This window comes from Mesoplodon bidens (genome assembly GCF_964165515.1).
Source record: "Mesoplodon bidens genome assembly, chromosome: 16".
Taxonomy (NCBI): Eukaryota; Metazoa; Chordata; class Mammalia; order Artiodactyla; family Ziphiidae; genus Mesoplodon; species Mesoplodon bidens.
The window spans coordinates 13,413,772-13,431,916 of NC_138173.1; the positions used below are offsets into that span (position 1 = coordinate 13,413,772).

At 38.4% G+C, this 18,145-nt stretch overlaps 1 protein-coding gene across 2 annotated transcripts in view; it reads right to left on the reverse strand.

The window, feature by feature from the left end:
* Positions 1–18,145, reverse strand: part of ARFGEF1 (ARF guanine nucleotide exchange factor 1) — a 133,565-nt gene that overhangs the window by 27,099 nt on the left and 88,321 nt on the right. For both annotated transcript variants that reach the window (XM_081258320.1, XM_081258321.1), the window contains exons 18-23: positions 16,752–16,923; positions 14,653–14,804; positions 10,459–10,587; positions 9,388–9,546; positions 8,989–9,139; positions 2,221–2,311 (exon numbers count right to left, since the gene is read on the reverse strand). In XM_081258320.1, the coding sequence (XP_081114446.1) occupies positions 2,221–2,311; positions 8,989–9,139; positions 9,388–9,546; positions 10,459–10,587; positions 14,653–14,804; positions 16,752–16,923 (854 nt within the window). The remainder of the gene's footprint in view (positions 1–2,220; positions 2,312–8,988; positions 9,140–9,387; positions 9,547–10,458; positions 10,588–14,652; positions 14,805–16,751; positions 16,924–18,145) is intronic.

An 18,145-nucleotide genomic window follows, 5' to 3' on the forward strand; every position in this document is an offset into this window, starting at 1 on the left:
TCCAAATACAAAAGTGAAGATAATCAGAAAATTTTACCATTTTAAAGCTTCTGATGGAACCACATATATTTTTCCATTGATTAAGAAACAGAAGCTATATATAATTAAGCAAAGAAAAATTATTTTATTTTCCATATTTAGTTCCTATACTTGTCATAACAGATTATCCAGAACAATAGGCCTAGGGACAGAAAAATGACTTTTTTTGCTGGACAAGTACAGAACTTTCCAGGATGATGCCTGACAATACTCTCACCACTGTCTTGAATACCAGGGATATCTCACTGAATTAGCTTATAGACTAGAATCAGAATATTACAAATAAGAATAAACTCAGATACTCAGAAAGGAATTCAGAAGAAATTTAACAAGGAAGTGATATGTACCACATAAGAATAAAATAATCTTATAACAAATCAAAGAGGTAACTTTTAATGCTTTCACTATAAAGTAAAATTTAAATATTGAGCCCTTGTATAAAACTGGACATTGAATTTATGTTGTAGAAGTATCTGGTGATGATGAGTTTGAGACAACGAAGTACTAACAGAATTTGTGCTAAGACTCCTCTGAAACAGCACACATTCTTAAAACGGAGAGGCATATCATTTGTTCAAATGAGTGACATGTCTCCCTGTAACAAACAGTGGACAGCTGGATAAATCAGAACTGGCTTTGGTCATATGAAATATATTAAGGAAACAGACTGTTGCCTGAATAGATTCTCATAATGACAGTGAAGATGATTTTCTGGATGGCTAGAAAACCATTTGGAAGATATCTATCCTAGTAGTAGAAGGGCAGATATTACACTGCTCTGGAGCTGTACATGCAGGCAGAGAGGTTGAACACACTCAGAGATATGCTGCCTGAGTGTATATCTCGGTGCCACCCCTCCAGATTCTCTACTAATGAAAGGGTTATGGTAATAATCAAGACAAGATTAGCCTGGTTGTGAGAATGAGCAAATTATCTAATTCCCCTCGTCTCAGGTTCCTCATTTGTAAATTGAGGACAATAATAATACTTATCTCAGAGGCTGCTGAAAGGATAAAATGAAGGAACACATGGAAAGCACTTTGTTTTCTTGGTTTGTTTTAAAGTGAATCGGTTATACATATACATCTACCCAACTCTTTATTAGATCCCCTTCCCAGAAAGCACCTGGAAGAGTGCCAAGCAGCACATGCTAAGCCTCTGAGTTGTATAGTAGGTATAAGATGATACACAATCTTTTTTCAACCTTCACAAGAGAAAGGCAAATTACCTCCTTCCCTCAAAAAAAAAAAAAAAAAAAAAAAGGAAAGCAAGTGGCCATTGGACATGAAGAATTCTTTTCAAGGATAAAGTCCCAGGGAGCACTGCCAGGGCCAGGAGCAAATGAACACTTGGGTCTGTCCATACTTAGAGCAAAAAGGTTTTATCCAAAGCAAAGTCAAATAATGGATCAGCATGCGTCTCTAAGCACCAAAAAAATTACAGTACCTATTATATTTTTGAAAGTTTCCATCAGAAGTGTTAAAAAAAATTTAAACATCAGTGTTGTAAAATGTTAAGTTTCAATTATTTGGGCATCCATCTGGAAAAAGCTCATCTTCAAAAAAAAAAAAACCACTAGATATTGTTTTACACACTGGGAATTTTTAAAATCTAGAATAAACTAAATATTCTATAGCAAAATAAACCATAGTATAGATTTTCTTTTAGAAAACAAACTAAAAGTGAGGAATATCTGGTAATGTAGATAATATACAAATTCTGAAATCCTATTCAAAGAAGTTTATAATGAGAACTGCCAGCAAACCCCTTCATTTCACCCATAATGCAATCCTGTATCATACACTCAAAAAGACAAATTATACTCTATTCTCAAACAGGGATAATAAGGGAAGTACATTTTTTATAAAGGAAATTTTAAAAAAATAAAGAAAAAAAAGAACCGTGTTTTTTCTCATCAAGGTTACAATTTCCCTAGTGCCCACTAATGTCTATCACTTAAATTTTCATACTGTTTATCTCCTTCCTATATTCTATGATTTGAAAGCAAAATTATAGGTACTTCATCATTTAAATCACAGCATATCACAATACAGTCTTATATTACTTAAGAGAAGATGTCTTGGCAATAATGTTTCTCTTTTAACTAGCGAGCGGATACATCTAAGTGCTACAGAATTAAAACAGTGTCCGTCTGAGAAGGGAATAAAGCAAGCACCTTACCTATCTACGGCAACGACAACACTCTGAGAACTGGTCTCTCCAATGGATTCCTGAATACTTGCTATCTGCTTCCAGTCCACATTTCCTCCAACTGCCACACAGGAAAGAGAGGCATTTCAGTTTGAAAAGGATTCAGTGGAAGAGCACACGTTCAGTTCTAAAACACATTTCTGAAATCAGTTATTTTCCTAATGAAAGAAATCAAGCTTTGGGGGAGCGATTCTTTTGGTATCAGTGACCATTTATCAAGGCCAAAGGTGCTTACTGAGCTATATACTAAGTGGTATACAGACATGGTTAAAGACACAAACTGTGTTTGCAAAGATCACACAACTTAGGGGCACTGAGAATTTTGATCACAAAATTAATGACATTAGGAATAATTTCCCTCACTGTTTAAGAAGCACAGCACTAACCCTAGTTCCAAAGATATCTACTAATGGGCATCCCTGGTGGCGCAGTGGTTGAGAGTCCGCCTGCCGAGGCAGGGGACACGGGTTCGTGCCCCGGTCCGGGAAGATCCCACATGCCGCGGAGCGGCTGGGCCCGTGAGCCATGGCCGCTGAGCCTGCGCGTCCGGAGCCTGTGCTCCACAACGGGAGAGGCCACAACAGTAAGAGGCCCATGTACCGCAAAAAAAAAAAAAAAAAAAAAAAAAGCTATCTACTAAGGAGGATTACCAATTCCATGTATCGATAATTAGATCTCCCCTGTAATGCAGTCTCCAGTCCCATTTACAAATGTTTACTGGAAATTCTACCAGTATGCTGTAATATCCTCTTATTCAAAAGAATCACCCATCTTTTCCCCCAACACTGGTTCCATGTGTTAGGTAGCAAAACAACAATTTCCCCAGTTTTCAAACTCTTAACCTTACAATCATCTTTGATATCCTTCCCTTCCTCCACTTTCACTACATCTTTCTTTTGGGCTGTTTTTCATATGATTCATTCATTTTCATTCCTACTCGGTTTAGACCGTTGTAATTTCAGGCCCAGATTACTATTACTATATATAACAGTTTCCTCACTGCTTTCCCTTTTGCTGATTTTTCCCCTCTTCAATCTCTCCTTTCTTCTCTTGGAGACTAATTTTCCTAAATTATCACCTTCATTTTGCTTACTATTACTTTCAGGACAAAGTATAAACCTTTCAGCCTAGCGCTTAAGGCAGTTCCCTTCAACATTCTTCCCAATACCTGTCTCTATTCAGGCCATCCCACAACTACCTAAAATTTATCTACCAAGACCCAAATTTGAGTTCTCAATGAAGGATTCCCCTCCACTGTTTCACCTTCCTCTGTAAGTATTTAAGTTTATACTTAAATAAATACTGCTCAAATCAGAATTTCTTCCATTTAGTTTCTTATTTAAATTACTTTAGGTGTGTTACTGTTGCCTTCTCAGCCAGATAAAAAGTTTCAAGATTAGGAACCAAATCATACACTTTCTTTGTATTCCTCTACTCAATATTAAGTCCAAAGCAAATGCTCAACAAATACTTGTTGACTCGATTAACTAGACACTCAATAAATGACTTTTTTTTTTTTTTTTTTTTTTTTTTTCCTTTTTTTTGCGGTATGCGGGCCTCTCACTGTTGTGGCCTCTCCCGTTGCGGAGCACAGGCTCCGGATGCGCAGGCCCAGCGGCCATGGCTCACGGGCCCAGCCGCTCCGCGGCATATGGGATCCTCCCAGACCGGGGCACGAACCCGTATCCCCTGCATCGGCAGGCGGACTCTCAACCACTGCGCCACCAGGGAGGCCCAATAAATGACTTTTTGAATGCAAACATTAATAGACGATGTTATTTAAACTAGCTGAACTCAAATTCTATTCCAGGAACTGAACAAAGTGAAAAGAATGTGATCACTGTCCTACAGAGTTAACAATTTACCAGGAGAGACAGACTTACAACCAACTTTAATACAATATAACAATTACTTCATGGCTGAAATGAACTAATTACATATAATACAAGTGTTGTTAAACAGAACTCATTTTGATAGGGGAAGGGAGAAGGCGGGTGTTAGCTCACAGAAAGGCTTCACATGACAAAATATTAATTCAAGTTAGGCCTAAAAGGATGATCATATGGGAAAGAAAGGAGAAAAAGCAATTCAGGAAGAAGGAGCAGCATATATACAGTAATGGAAGCATGCACGTGCAGGTCATGTTTCAACACACTTGGGTGAAGCCATAATGGAGGATGATTCTGGCAGAGGACAAAGAAGGAGAGAAAAATGAGCAGTAGGAGATGAAGCTGGAAAGACAGACTAGAAATAGAATGTTAAGAACCTTGACTGTCACGTTTAATGCACTACTTTTGAAAACAGGGAACCATCAGAACTTTTAGAAGACTGACATGATCCAACCTATTTTCTGAAAAATAATTCTAGTAATATCTGCAGAACACAGTGAAACAGGCAGAGCTACTGGAGCCATGGAGACAAATTAAGAGTCTATTTCCATAACACAAGTGAACAAGGATGAAAGCCTGAAGTAAGTGACAACTGGGGTGGTAGGGAAATAGTGTCAAGCCACACCTGAGGTATGTAGCACATTACAGGAACTTAATGAAGAAGAATCTGTGAGAAAAAATAATGCCAGTCACCACATAACTTCCTTTGTGTGTCAAATGAATGTCCTTCCTATAGAGATTTCTATACCTTTTATATTTAAATATTGATATAATAATTTGTAATCATTAATAATAAACCTACTTAAAGAATATTTAAAATGCCTAACAATCCAAGAACCAATTTCATAAATATGTAAAATCTTTCAGGGCTTCTCTGGTGGCGCAGTGGTTGGGAGTCCACCTGCCAATGCAGGGGACACGGGAGTGAGCCCTGGTCCGGGGGGATCCCACATGCCGCGGAGCGGCTGGGCCCGTGTACCGCAGCTGCTGAGCCTGTGCTCTGGAGCCTGCGAGCCGCAACTGCTGAGGCCCATACACCTGGAGTCTGTGCTCTGCAGAGGGAGAGGCCACTGCAATGGGAAGCCCACGCACCGCAACGAAGAGTAGCCCCCGCTCACCGCAGCTAGGGAGAGCCCGCATGCAGCGGCAGGGACCCGACACAGCCAGAAATAAAAATAAAATAAAATAAATAAATTTATTTTAAAAAATCTTTCAAACATCTGTATAACAGTGTAAGTAACAGGCTAATAATTTCAGTTTTACCAAAGAAATTATTCAAAAGCACAAATATTTAGGTTAACTAAGAACAAAGATGTAGGTGCTGTGATATTCATGTAAGATTTATATGATTAAGCAATTGAATTTTTAAACTTTAATATATACCATAGAAGAACAGTATGCATATAATTCAAACCTAATAATCATATGCTATGTATTCTTTTCTTTCTTTTTTTAAAAAATAAATTTATTTATTTATTTTTGGCTGTGTTGCGTCTTCGTTGCTACGCCCGGGCTTTCTCTAGTTGTGGCGAACAGGGGCTACTCTTTGTTGCAGTGCGCGGGCTTCTCACTGCAGTGGCTTCTCTTGTTGCGGAGCATGGGCTCTAGGCGCACAGGCTTCAGTAGTTGTGGCACGTGGGCTCAGTAGTTGTGGCTCGCGGGCTCCAGAGCACAGGCTCAGTAGTTGTGGCGCACGGGCTTAGATGCTCCACGGCACGTGGCATCTTCCCGGGCCAGGGCTCGAACCCATGTCCCCTGCACTGGCAGGCAGATTCTTAACCACTGCGCCACCAGAGAAGTCCCATGCTCTGTATTCTTAATAACTAAAAGCTTCATGTTTCCAAGAAGTGAAAGTGCAGATGTGTATCACAGCAGTAAGAAAGTCAGATAAACACACACTCAGCCCTATTAACCTGGTTACATGAATATGTGGAGTATGGGTGCTGTTAATAAAGGAGGGCATTGAGTTAGTCTTTAAACAACACATTCTGTACAGACTAGACCAGCTCAGTCATCTGTACCACGTCCTCTTCTAGCTGCAGTTCTGACCACAGCGTCCTGAAGAAAGCATCTGTCTGAGTAGGTGACAGGGCACAGCTGGAAGGGTGGACATCTGCCACACTGGGCGAGCTGGGAACTAACCACTGAGATAAGCTGAAGGGAGGGCTCTGCCCAACAGGGGCCGCGTCAACAGAGTGGCTCCCTCTAGGACACAGATTAAAACCTGAGAGACCTGATCACTTTGCAGTGAGTGGAGAACGCAGCAGGCTGAAAAGAGAAGTGGACGACACAAGAGGAAGCCTATATAAAGCATGAGAGAGGTGGAAGAGTATGGCTGGTCGCTTGAGTGGCTTGGAATTTTTAACTCATTTCCAGATTCCAAGTGTATATTTTAATATAAATTCCCTTTTCCTGAAGGGAGAAGACAGCTCATCTCATCTCCTTGCAACCTAAGTAGCACAGCAGCACAGTGATCAAATTAATTTTAATTCATTTTCAAGTATACCACTAAGCATTATCAGCAGTTATTATTTCTCTTGTTTTACTAACACTGATAGAAGATAAAATATTCCACTGGTATATTATCTTTAGTGTAACCTACTTCTGTTACTTGCCACAACTGAGCCCTGGCAACCTCAACTATCTTTGGTTGGGCTTTCCTCCACACCCTAGGCCTTATTGGGAAAAAAAAAAGCAGCTTTCAAAAGCTGCTGAATCAATCAATGCACATTCACTTCACTTGCCTGTAAATATTTTTCATTTGTATCTCATTCTGTCTGCTGGAACAATTATAGTTCTAATGTCTGAGTCAGACTTCCAGGTTACTTCCAGGTTACATACGTAACCAACCACGCAGGTGCTCAGGCAGTTCTAAATCCTGCAGCTGGCTCACCAAGTTATCGGGTCTATACTTGCACCTCCCAGAATCACAGAATCTAAGATACAAGTGAGGTACAGGCTGCACTGCTGGCTGCCACAGCCGGATTACCACTGGGAACTAACTGTTCCAGTCCAACCTGAAGCCACAACATGGTCCTCGTCTTTACTTCCTTCTCTATGGATTGTTTTTCAAGCCTGAAATTCTTCTAAATTTCCTAAGAATTTTTATTGCAAGCAACAACAGAGAAATCACTAAATCATAAAAAGATAGAAATGTCCAGAAATACAATGTTACAGTACAAAGCCTCAAAAGGTAAAGGGTGGGACTTCCCCAGTGGTGCAGTGGTTAAGAATCCGCCTGCCAATGGAGAAGACACAGGTTCGATCCCTGGTGCGGGAAGATCCCACATGCCCTGGAGCAACTAAGCCCGTGTGCCACAACTACTGAGGCTGTGCTCTGGAGCCCGCACCACAACTACTGAAGCCTGTGTGCCCTGGGGCCCGCATACCACAACTACTGAGCCTGCAAGCTGCAATTACTAAAGCCCGTGCACCTAAAGTCCATGCTCCGCACCAAGAGAAGCCACTGCAATGAGAAGCCCGCACATGGCAACAAAGAGTAGCCTTCGCTCGCCGCAACTAGAGAAAGCCCATGCGCAGCAACGAAGACCCAACGCAGCCAAGAATAAATAACATTATTTTTTTAAAAAAGGTAAATGGTAAATATTCTTAGATCTCAGGTTTATTCCGTCTTGTTCTCTTTAAGTCATGTCTCTAGATTTCTCGGTTGGAAGTGAGGTAGGGAGGATGGATAAAGAATAATCCAGAAACAATTATTATACCAGCCACTGTACTAAGTCCACTTATATATATTTTTATTTAATCCTGACAACTCTGTAAGTAGATATTACCATTACTTCGCAAAAGAGGAACCTGAAGCTCAGAGAATTAAAGTAACTTGCACACAGTAAAGAAGAAATATGGAAGAAGTCAAACCCAGAAGTATGGTATTCAAAGTGAAAGACAGTCTAAACTTGGCTTCTTCCCTGGTGGAACTCTTTCCATTTATGACTAAAAATGTATTGTCTTTGGTTCCTGTGTACCCATTTTTGTTAATACCTTCCTTTTTTTCCTACTGGGTTAAATCCGGAAGGTCCTGGCTATACTGAGCTCATGGGGAACCATGGGAAAGTTTCCACACTGGCATGAGTTTGGTTATGTCTGCACAGCACCTTTAAAAAAATATGAACGTGAATGCTTTCTCCAGTTGCCCCAACTATTTATCATCTTAAGCCTTCACTCATAAATGTTATCTGCTTAGTCTTAAAAGCTGGTAATTTTTAAAATATATATATATTTTCAGGTTATTTTCCATTACAGGTTATTACAAATATTAAATATAGTTCCTTGCACTATGCAGTGAATCCCTGTTGCTTATCTATTTTATGTACAGTAGTTTGTATCTGTTAATCCCATATTCCTAATTTTTCCCTTCCCCCCTCCCTATTCCCTTTGGTAAATATAAATTTGTTTTCTATGTCTGTGAGTCTGTTTCTGTTTTGCATACAGACTCATTTGTATTATCTTTTAGATTCCACATGTAAGTGATATCATATAATATTTGTCCTTCTCTGTCTGACTTACTTCACTAAATATAATATTCTCAGTCCACTCATGTTGCTGCAAATGGCAATATTTCATTCTTTTTTAGGTAAAAGCTGGTAATTTTAAACTGTACCTTTCTCCCACTCCCAACTGTGAGATTATGACTAATGGTCACTTAATATTGGAAACTAGACCAGGCAAAAAAGACTTACAATGTCACCTTGCTTTCCCCTCATAAGGTTAGTCAAAGGGCATTTTATCCTATCCCTCTAATTCTGTTTTATTGCTACAACAAAGCTACTTATATTGAGCAAGTTAAAAATAAATTTTGATACTTCATAAAAATAATTCAAAAAATTCTCACCTAGCCCTAGACCCACAAATTCATCAGGAGCCTGATCTTTTGTTCCAGTAAGAGATCCTTCTCTGCCTCGCACTGTTCCAGAAATGTACCGAGGTTTCACTCCAGTTCCTATAAGTTGTGCAAGCTCCAACTGACTGATGCACTTCAGAATCTTAATTACAAAAAGGAAAAAATTTAAATTCCATGTTACAAATGTTCGCAAAAATATTTAAATGTACTCAGTCACGATTTAAACATAGGCTACATTATAAATCATTATAAAAAGCTAAATGTACTTACCCTGAATGTACTAAACTAATTTTCTCCCCAAACACTTAAGCATGTCAGTGATACACTGTTTAGCATGAACTCATTTTATAAACCAGATTGCAAAGCTGAAAATAAAGGAAGTGCTTATACCTCATGCCATGAATTTCCTAGATAATTTCCATCTGTATGAGCCACTGTGATAAGTGTTTTAATTGTGTCAATGTTCTTCTGTTTCATTTCAGTAATCCCAGAACTCACTGTAAGTAAGGTAAATCTTGCTAGCGCCTGGACATATGCATCTCTTTCCAGCTATGAAAAAGAGAAAAAGCAAACTTACATGGTTGTAAACACAACAGGGTAATCCCTAGTTCCCTACTGACAAACTGTTTACTTGTTTAGTAAGTTTTTAACTAAGTCATGACATACATATAATACCTCAAACTGTAGTTTTTTAAATTTTAAGATGAATGAAGCAGAAAAGGATGAATTTCTAAAACTGAAAGGCAATGGAGGTGTCAAATCAAGACAAGATTTTAGTGACAGTAATTCATATATATAGTAAAAATTCATTGAGCATTTATGTTTCAAGTGACTGTGTTAACTAGCAGAAACCTGATTTATAAATTTGTTCATTTTTTCTCTACAGTTAGACTGCTTTTTAAGCTATAACATTCATAATTAAATGTGAAATGGTTTTTAAAAAGAAAGCAGGCAAGCATTGGCTAAAATTTATTATCAGACAAAGCATATAAATTACTAGAAGGGACTGTCTTCATAAAAATTATTTTCTAGATACTTGGGTCTCTTAAAGATAACTTGTTCTTAGGATAGGTAAAGTTATAAAGTAATATATATATATATATATATATATATAATGTGAAAAATATATGATTCAATAAATAAAAACATGCAACACAGATAAGATATTCAAATTGCAATACAGGAATTCAAACTCTTGGAAGCTTATTACATAGCTAATATTCTACAGAGAAAAAAACTGCAAACCAAAGTTATTATGACTAATTTTAGACACATCAATAAACAACTACCCTGTTCCGTCACAGCTTCTTGGAAACGTAAACATCAAGACTCATTTAAACTCCATTATAAACTTGAAATTCATTTTTAATAATTTCAACACAAGAAATAACTTAAACTGTAGTAATGACAAAAGTAATTTACGTTTTCCAGACTGGCTACAAAGGCAAAATTCTTTGTTACCTGAATGCTGAAAATGCATGCAATTCTGATTGCACATCTTATACCTTCCAGGCAAAGAGAGGCTACTTCAGTATCATCACAGTCTTGTAGACCCACACTGAACGCAGCCAGAAAAGGGGTCCAAGCCAACTAGAAAAATTAAAAATTTGAAATACATCACAAACATCAAGTGATAATTAAACTTTATGATAGTACTACATTAACATTTCTCAGATTTCAGGCAACTTGAGGAAGTTCTGGAAAAAAAAAAGCAATGAGTTTCTTGGCATAGTTACTTGGAAAGCTTTCTTAGACACAGGAGAAACTATATAATGCTGCCTGGGTTTAAATAAGCGGGAGAACAGAATTATAAATTTGGGAGAGGACACTAGGCATATTTTAAGCACAGCATCTATAAATTATTTACATTAATGAAAAATGGGAACAGTCAATACTCATAAATTATATTAATTTTACCCCTGACTTCAGAACTCCTCTCCCTCTGTAAGCTGTGTCTCTTGCAATATTTCATGGACTAATTTTATTTCCAAGAAAATCCTTTTAACCATTTTCCACTTGTAACAGTTACATTACTCTCTTTTCTTTAAGCCTGCTCTGTGGACATCATTTAGCTTTATTTTTTTTTTTTTGGTAGTCAAATATTTTACTTTGAAACATGAGTGATATCTCTGGTTCCTAGTTGGACAATATTTTAAAATACAGTTCAATAAAATACATCTTGATTACAGACTATGAAAGCCAACAAACACTAAATTTTAACAGAACTGAATACCTTGTGAAATTGTAATGTAAAATAAACAAAAAAAGAGAGCTACCTCTGACTACTGAAAATCCTCATATCAAATCATATGTGTATATACTGGTGTGTGCATGTGTGTGTATAACTTTGAAATGTCTGATACAAGAGTATTCGCTGCTTTTAATAGGTCAAAATGAAGCAAAACTATATATCCGTATAGCCATACAGATGAAAAATGTTTATACCAGTGTGGTACAGAAAAGACAACTGGAATTTTTTAAAGATCTAAAAAAAGTTTAGCACTATTAAGAAAAACAGAATCGCCCAAAGCTTTGCTTACGATGTCAGAAAGTTTAGAAGTACAGGTGTAATTCCTCAACAGAGGAGCATAAGCCACAGCACCTGACTTCCAGTCGTAGCCTTGGTGCTTATTTAACCTCTTTTTTTCTGAACCTCATTTCTTCCCCTTTAATACCTGGACTGACACTACAGAGAGATGCTGTGGGAAGCACAGGAAGTGCAGTACCTTTAAAATACAAAGCACCACATTAAAGTAATAAATTACACATCCTATTATAAGTGAAGAAACAGCACATCTATTTGGAAACCTCTGTAATATTTTATACAAGGAGAAGTATAAGGTTCTTAAGCCTGTGACAAAAGGTTTAACCCCACTGCAAATTAAAGACAATGACTTGTCTTATCAAATTGTACCTAAATAACATCCAGAGGAGAGTGAAATTGTCCCCTCAAATGTATAAATCTCTATAGAAAACAATCTGGCAATATGTAAAAAGGTTCTTAATAAGGTTTTCATCCCTTAATATTATATCACATTCTAGGAATCTCTCCTTTATTCCTTTACTCAGCCAATGCTTATTTACTGAGCACTAACTACAAGCCAGGAATTGTGCTAGACATTGGGAGAAGTCAACAGAACAGATGTAGTCCCTTGCCTCATGGAGCTTAAAGTCTAGTAAAGAAATAGACATTCAGTTTTAAAATAAATAAAGGTATAAATACATACTGTTATAAATACAATGAAGGAAGAGTATAGCACGTTATGAAAAGGGACCTAATCTAGATTAGAGGCGCCAGGGAAGAACTCTCTGAGAAAGTAACATTTAAAGTAGAGGGCCTCCCTGGTGGCGCAGTGGTTGAGAGTCCGCCTGCCGATGCAGGGGATGCGGGTTCGTGCCCCGGTCTGGGAGGATCCCATATGCCGCGGAGCGGCTGGGCCCGTGAGCCATGGCCGCTGGGCCTGCGCGTCCGGAGCCTGCGCTCCGCAACGGGAGAGGCCACAAGAGTGAGAGGCCCGCATACCGCAAAAAGAAAAAAAAAAAAAAAAAAAAAAAAAAAAAATAAAGTAGAAACTACTCAGGCAAAGAAGGAAAAAGCATCCTAGACAAAGGACACAGCCTGTATGAATGCTCGGAAGAGAAAATAACTTAGGACCTTCTAGAAACGGAAAGAATACCAGTGTGACTGCAGCACAGTAAGAGACAAGAACTCGAGCGACGAGGCTGAAGGCAGGTGGAGCTAAACCACACACGGTCTACAGACCCTTGGCATGTGTTAGGTTTCGTCACAGTTGCAAAGTCAGTGAATGGCTTTAAGGAAGAAGGTGACAGTTCATTTTGTATTTTAAACATTCTGGCCTCTGTAAGTGGATAAGAGAAGCACAGAAGTAGACATAAGGACACCAGTCAGGAGGATGTTACGGCGACAAGAGTGAGAAATGAAGGTAACTGGAGACGGTAATGACAGTAGAAATGGCAGTGAGAGGAAAGGTTCTTAATTCTAGCTTAGAGGATTAGTTTAAATAAAGGATAACTAATCCAGAGAATACATCATTAAAAGCTATTTATGAAGAATTTTTAATGATATGGGGAAATACTTATGTGAGAAACAGCAAGATACAAAATTCTATACCTAGTAGGATCACAACTGTTTAAGATAAAAAGTAGTATGTAAACATATTAACAGAAATTTTTTCTGAGTGGTGCAATTATGGCTGGTTCCTTATTCTTTTTGTTTTTTTCATCCTCCACCTCCCGTCTACCAAAAACATTTGAAAAGAAAAACAAAATAAAGGTATAAGATTATTCAAAACAAAACAAAAATCTGCTTTGTAATTTATTTCATAATAAAGAGAAAGTATATCTTATATTTTGACATCACTTTCTACATTACGCCAAAAGGAAGGCCAGTTATACTCCACTGTTCCTTCTAACGTTATCTCCCTGGCATCCCCGCTCGCGTCCTGTACCTCTCCATCGACTTTTAGAAAGATCACTATCACACAGTCCTTGAAGTAGGGGTAGAACTGTATAATTTTAGAACTGAAACCTTGTAATCATCTTTTACTACCCATACACATATGCAGTTATGAATGAGAACTCGAATTATAATCTTCAACCTCCACAGACCATCTAACCACACCGTGTCACAGACAGAAATGTACTTAACCCATTTTTCCTTCTCAAACTTGACTAGACTCCCCTCCACTTCCCTACAATCCTTATGATGCACTGCTTACTCCTTCCGGAATTTGAAGAAAGGATAGAAAAAAAGAATAGGAAAATGAAGACTGAATGGGAAATTGAATTTTAAAGAAGCAGTAAGAATCATTCTTACTAGATCTATAAACATAAGAAAGCTCCCTTTTGTTCCTGACTCTACTTTCTGGGCCCCAGGAATACTCAGAACCCTCGGCTTAGTTCCTGGGCCAGAGCATTGAAAGAGAGCAGGAGGCTCAAGATCACGTTGAGATTTCAGGGAACTCCAAAGCTCTAAATAGAACTCAGAGGAAACCAGGCCAAGGCTTAATTCTCCAAAAATCTTTCTGTTCTTAAGATCACACGCCTATTAATTGCTAATCATGCATACCTTTTCTCATTCTCTTCAAGAAAAATTTTATATTTGCAATCTCCTAAATAATATGGCTTTCACTTCTGGGTGTATACTAATGGGCTATATCACTGTATTTCCTTAACTTAAGGATATGCTGAACAGGACTTCCCTGGTGGCACGGTGGTTAAGAATCCACCTGCCCATGCAGGGGACACGGGTTTGAGCCCTGATCCGGGAAGATCCCACATGCCACGGAGCAACTAAGCCCGTGCGCCACAACTACTGAGTCTGCACTCTAGAACCCGTGCGCCACAACTACTGAGTCTGCACTCTAGAACCCGTGAGCCACAACTACTGAGCCCGCGTGCTGCAACTACTGAAGCCCGTGCTCCGCAACAAGAGAACCCACCGCAATAAGAAGCCTGTACACCACAACGAAGAGTAGCCCCCACTCGCTGCAACTAGAGAAAGCCTGTGCACAGCAATGAGGACCCAATGCAGCCAAAAAATAAATAAATAAATAATTAAAAAAAAAAGAATATGCTGAACAGCAGTATATATAAATATATATACTGCAAGCAAAAGTTATTAGTAACTCTTACCTTAAACATAGGTCTCACGTGCTCCAAATGTGTCGCACTTGTGAAAGGTGCTTGAACATGGCTCACGGCCTCCATGAGTGCTTTAGCTGTCTTGGCCATCTGTTCCATTTCTAAGTTATACAGAAGTCTTCTTTGTTTTTCACTGGCTACATCTGAAACAACAAACACTATTAGCGTTTAAAATATAAAGCCTTTAAGAATGCTATTTTGATGTTTCAGTATAAAATAATAAGCACTACCAATGAATACTAATTCAAAATAGTCCTAAGAAGCCAGACACGGAAGGTCACATGATGTATGATTCCATTTAGATGAAATATCCAGAGTAGGTAAATCCATAGAAGCAGAAAGCAGACTGGTGACAGCCAGGGGCTGAGGAAAGGTAGGGAACATGGAAAAACTCCTTAAAGGATACGTGGTTTTATTTTGGGGTGATGAAATGTTTTGGAACTATACAGAGGTGGCGGTTACACAACACTGTGAATGTACTAAATACCACTAATTGTTCACTTCAAAATGGTTAATTTTATGTTATATGAATTTCAAAAATGAAGGAAAAAAATATCCTGAACTAGGAGGCAGGGATACATGGAAAACCTATGAAAATGGAAAAGAGTAGGTACAAATCTGTCACAATGAAAGTACTAGGGAAACAGCCCAAACATGGGCTAGAAGAGAAGAGAGGTAAAAGGCAATGGTATCCTCCCATGACACAGGCTTGAATGATCTCCTGAGCTGATAAGAAAACACTGGCCCTAACACTTGGGGTGATTTCAGAACTTCAGCACACCACCAGCTCCTTCCCATACCCCACTGCTCAGTGATTTCCTACCACCACATGGAGAAGAGGCCAGAGAATGAGGGATATGAAGATGTTACTACACGGGTGTGAGGAAGAAAGTGAAATCAGATAATTGGCATCTACTTAGGTGTGAAAATGAAGCCTTGATCAATATACTTAATTTCTTCAGTAGAAGCAAATAACACTACCAAGTAAACTGCTGATTGGTGCTGGACTGCAGCAAGAGCCGAGGATGCCGAGTTCAAGGTGTGGCTTTGCCACTCCTTGGGTTTTAGGTCTAGAGAATTAATGAAAGTTTTTACATTGCACTCAGCTCACAGATTCTATGATTCTAAGTTTCCTAACCTCTCTGCACTTGTTCCCTCTTCTATAAAATGAGGGAGAACTTACTACAATTCCTTAGAATCATTCCCTATATTCCCCAAAAGATAAGGCCATTTATACTCCACTATTCCTTCTAACATTATCTCCATAGCCTCCGACTCTCATCTGATAATTCATCAACTTCTAGAAATACACGTATCACACAGGCCTTTTTGATTCTCTCCTGTTGATAGAATTGTGCCACTGCAATCTGTTCTTTTAGATGAAGCTTGAGAATCCACTTCCAAGTGGAAGCTGCTCAGAAAGGCAGGAGTTCTCTTTCCATATTATATGACTGAGCCACTACCCTCACCTCATTCCTGCAGGCAGCTTTTTGCTCTAATTTACACCACCATCTACATGCACAGCACGTGGAGACTGGAGCTAGGCCCCCTGCCAGCTCCTGACGCTGGTCAGATTTGGGAATGCCACGGCGCTGTGACTTGTGGTGCATCTGAAGTAGTGAGTTCCAACGCCCCCCGAGCTCCCCCATGACCCTAACCTTCCCCATCTCCTTGAATCACCCCTACTTCCAGCTTCTGTTTATGTGTAATGATAGGTGAACCAATGGAAATAAGTCGCTGCAGGTGACAAGGAGGCAGTAAGAAGGAATGAGAGCGGAAATCTGACTATTGGGGTTGCCTCGCCCATCTCTCTGATCTCCAAACACGTGCTGAGATCAACTGCTAAATGGACAAGTGTGTGTTAAATGCACACTAATCCATGCATATTATGTAGCGCTAGCACTTTCCATTTATCACCGGTCAGTGCTATCTTTCTTCAGGATACGGGAAAAAACACAATCAGATCAGCAAACTGTATATTATAATACTTTTCAGTAGAATAATACTTGATCTACTCTAAGTAAAACACTTTTCAAGAATCCATATTTTTCCTCCGAAACAATCAGAATTCAGTTGATTTGGACACTTACTTTGTTTACTTGATTTTGTAGGGATTGTTAGTTCTTTTGTTTCTTTCATTGATATCTTTTTTCCAGCTATTTCATCATAGATGGCTGATAGATACTCTTCAGGAAGATCTTTACTGTCATTGATACCTCTATTCATCTTAATGTACTGTTCCTTTGTCATTTTATTTTTAACCTAGAAATGAAAAAAAACATTATTATTCCTAAAAATTAACAGGAAAATACTCATATGAGAGAATTTACAAACACTTTGAGGAGTAGAAAGTGGAAAATACTCAACAAAGCAGACATCAAAATGAAAAAAGGAAGTCACAGAAAATAAGGACAATGTAGGAAAGACCCATCCTGACAATATGCTAATTCACCTTGCTCTGAGGAGCACGTGAGTAATCTGTAATAAGAAAACAGGGAGACTGAATAATGAAATTCTTTGTTTTTGCCCAAGGTTTAAGAGCTCTAGTCAGAGTCTTTAAAAAAGGACCATGACAATTATTAGACACTTATGTTACCAAAAAGGTTCAAATCTTAGTTCAGAAGAACATAAATGTGTTTGCTAATGATTTAAAAACTGATTTTATGTAACAGTGGATGCAAGAATAACAAGAGCTGAAATTTATTTAAAATCAGAGAGCAATCTCACTGACTCATCATGGCCACTGAATATTAGGTGATCTGGGCAAAGTATCCTTGGAACATCTTGTCTTGTTTAAGAGTATGCTGAACAGGAACATCCTACTGCACACCCTGATAAGTCTTTGGAGTACAAATCTGTAGTACATAACATGGTAGCCCTGTCGCCAAACTTGGGAACTAGCACAGACAAAGTGTTTGTGCTTTATATCCCTGAAAACCCAGATGGGTAAAACCTGTAGGTCATATGATGTCTCTGAAGATACATTTACTTAATTAAATATATTCCTACCACTTTCCATGAAGAATTTAAGGCACCTCTAAAGATAAGTGTCCTGTAAATTTACAAGAAGGTACATAGAATGACAATCAAGTAAGTCATCAGAAGTTTGCAAAAATAACTATAGAGAAACCAGAATGTCCAGAGGATATAACTGGGATACAAACATTTATTTAGTTCTGACTACTCTGCAAACAGATCTTTCCAGTACGTCAGAAAGCGTGAGAGGAGCACTTCTCCTACAAAAAAGTAAAAAATATTACCATAAAAGTTTCCAAATGTAATTTATTATTACTCAAGGGAAAAAAGCTCTAACATACTAAAACTTTGAAAACTTACCTTGAGTCATGGCACTTAAAAAACATTAAAAGAAAGCCATTTCACCTGAAGTTCTGATGAATACTAAAAAAGCAATGACCCAGGGATACCAACATATAAAAGACCACCCAAGTGCTGCCAATAAGAGGCTAAAAGAAGAGTAACATCA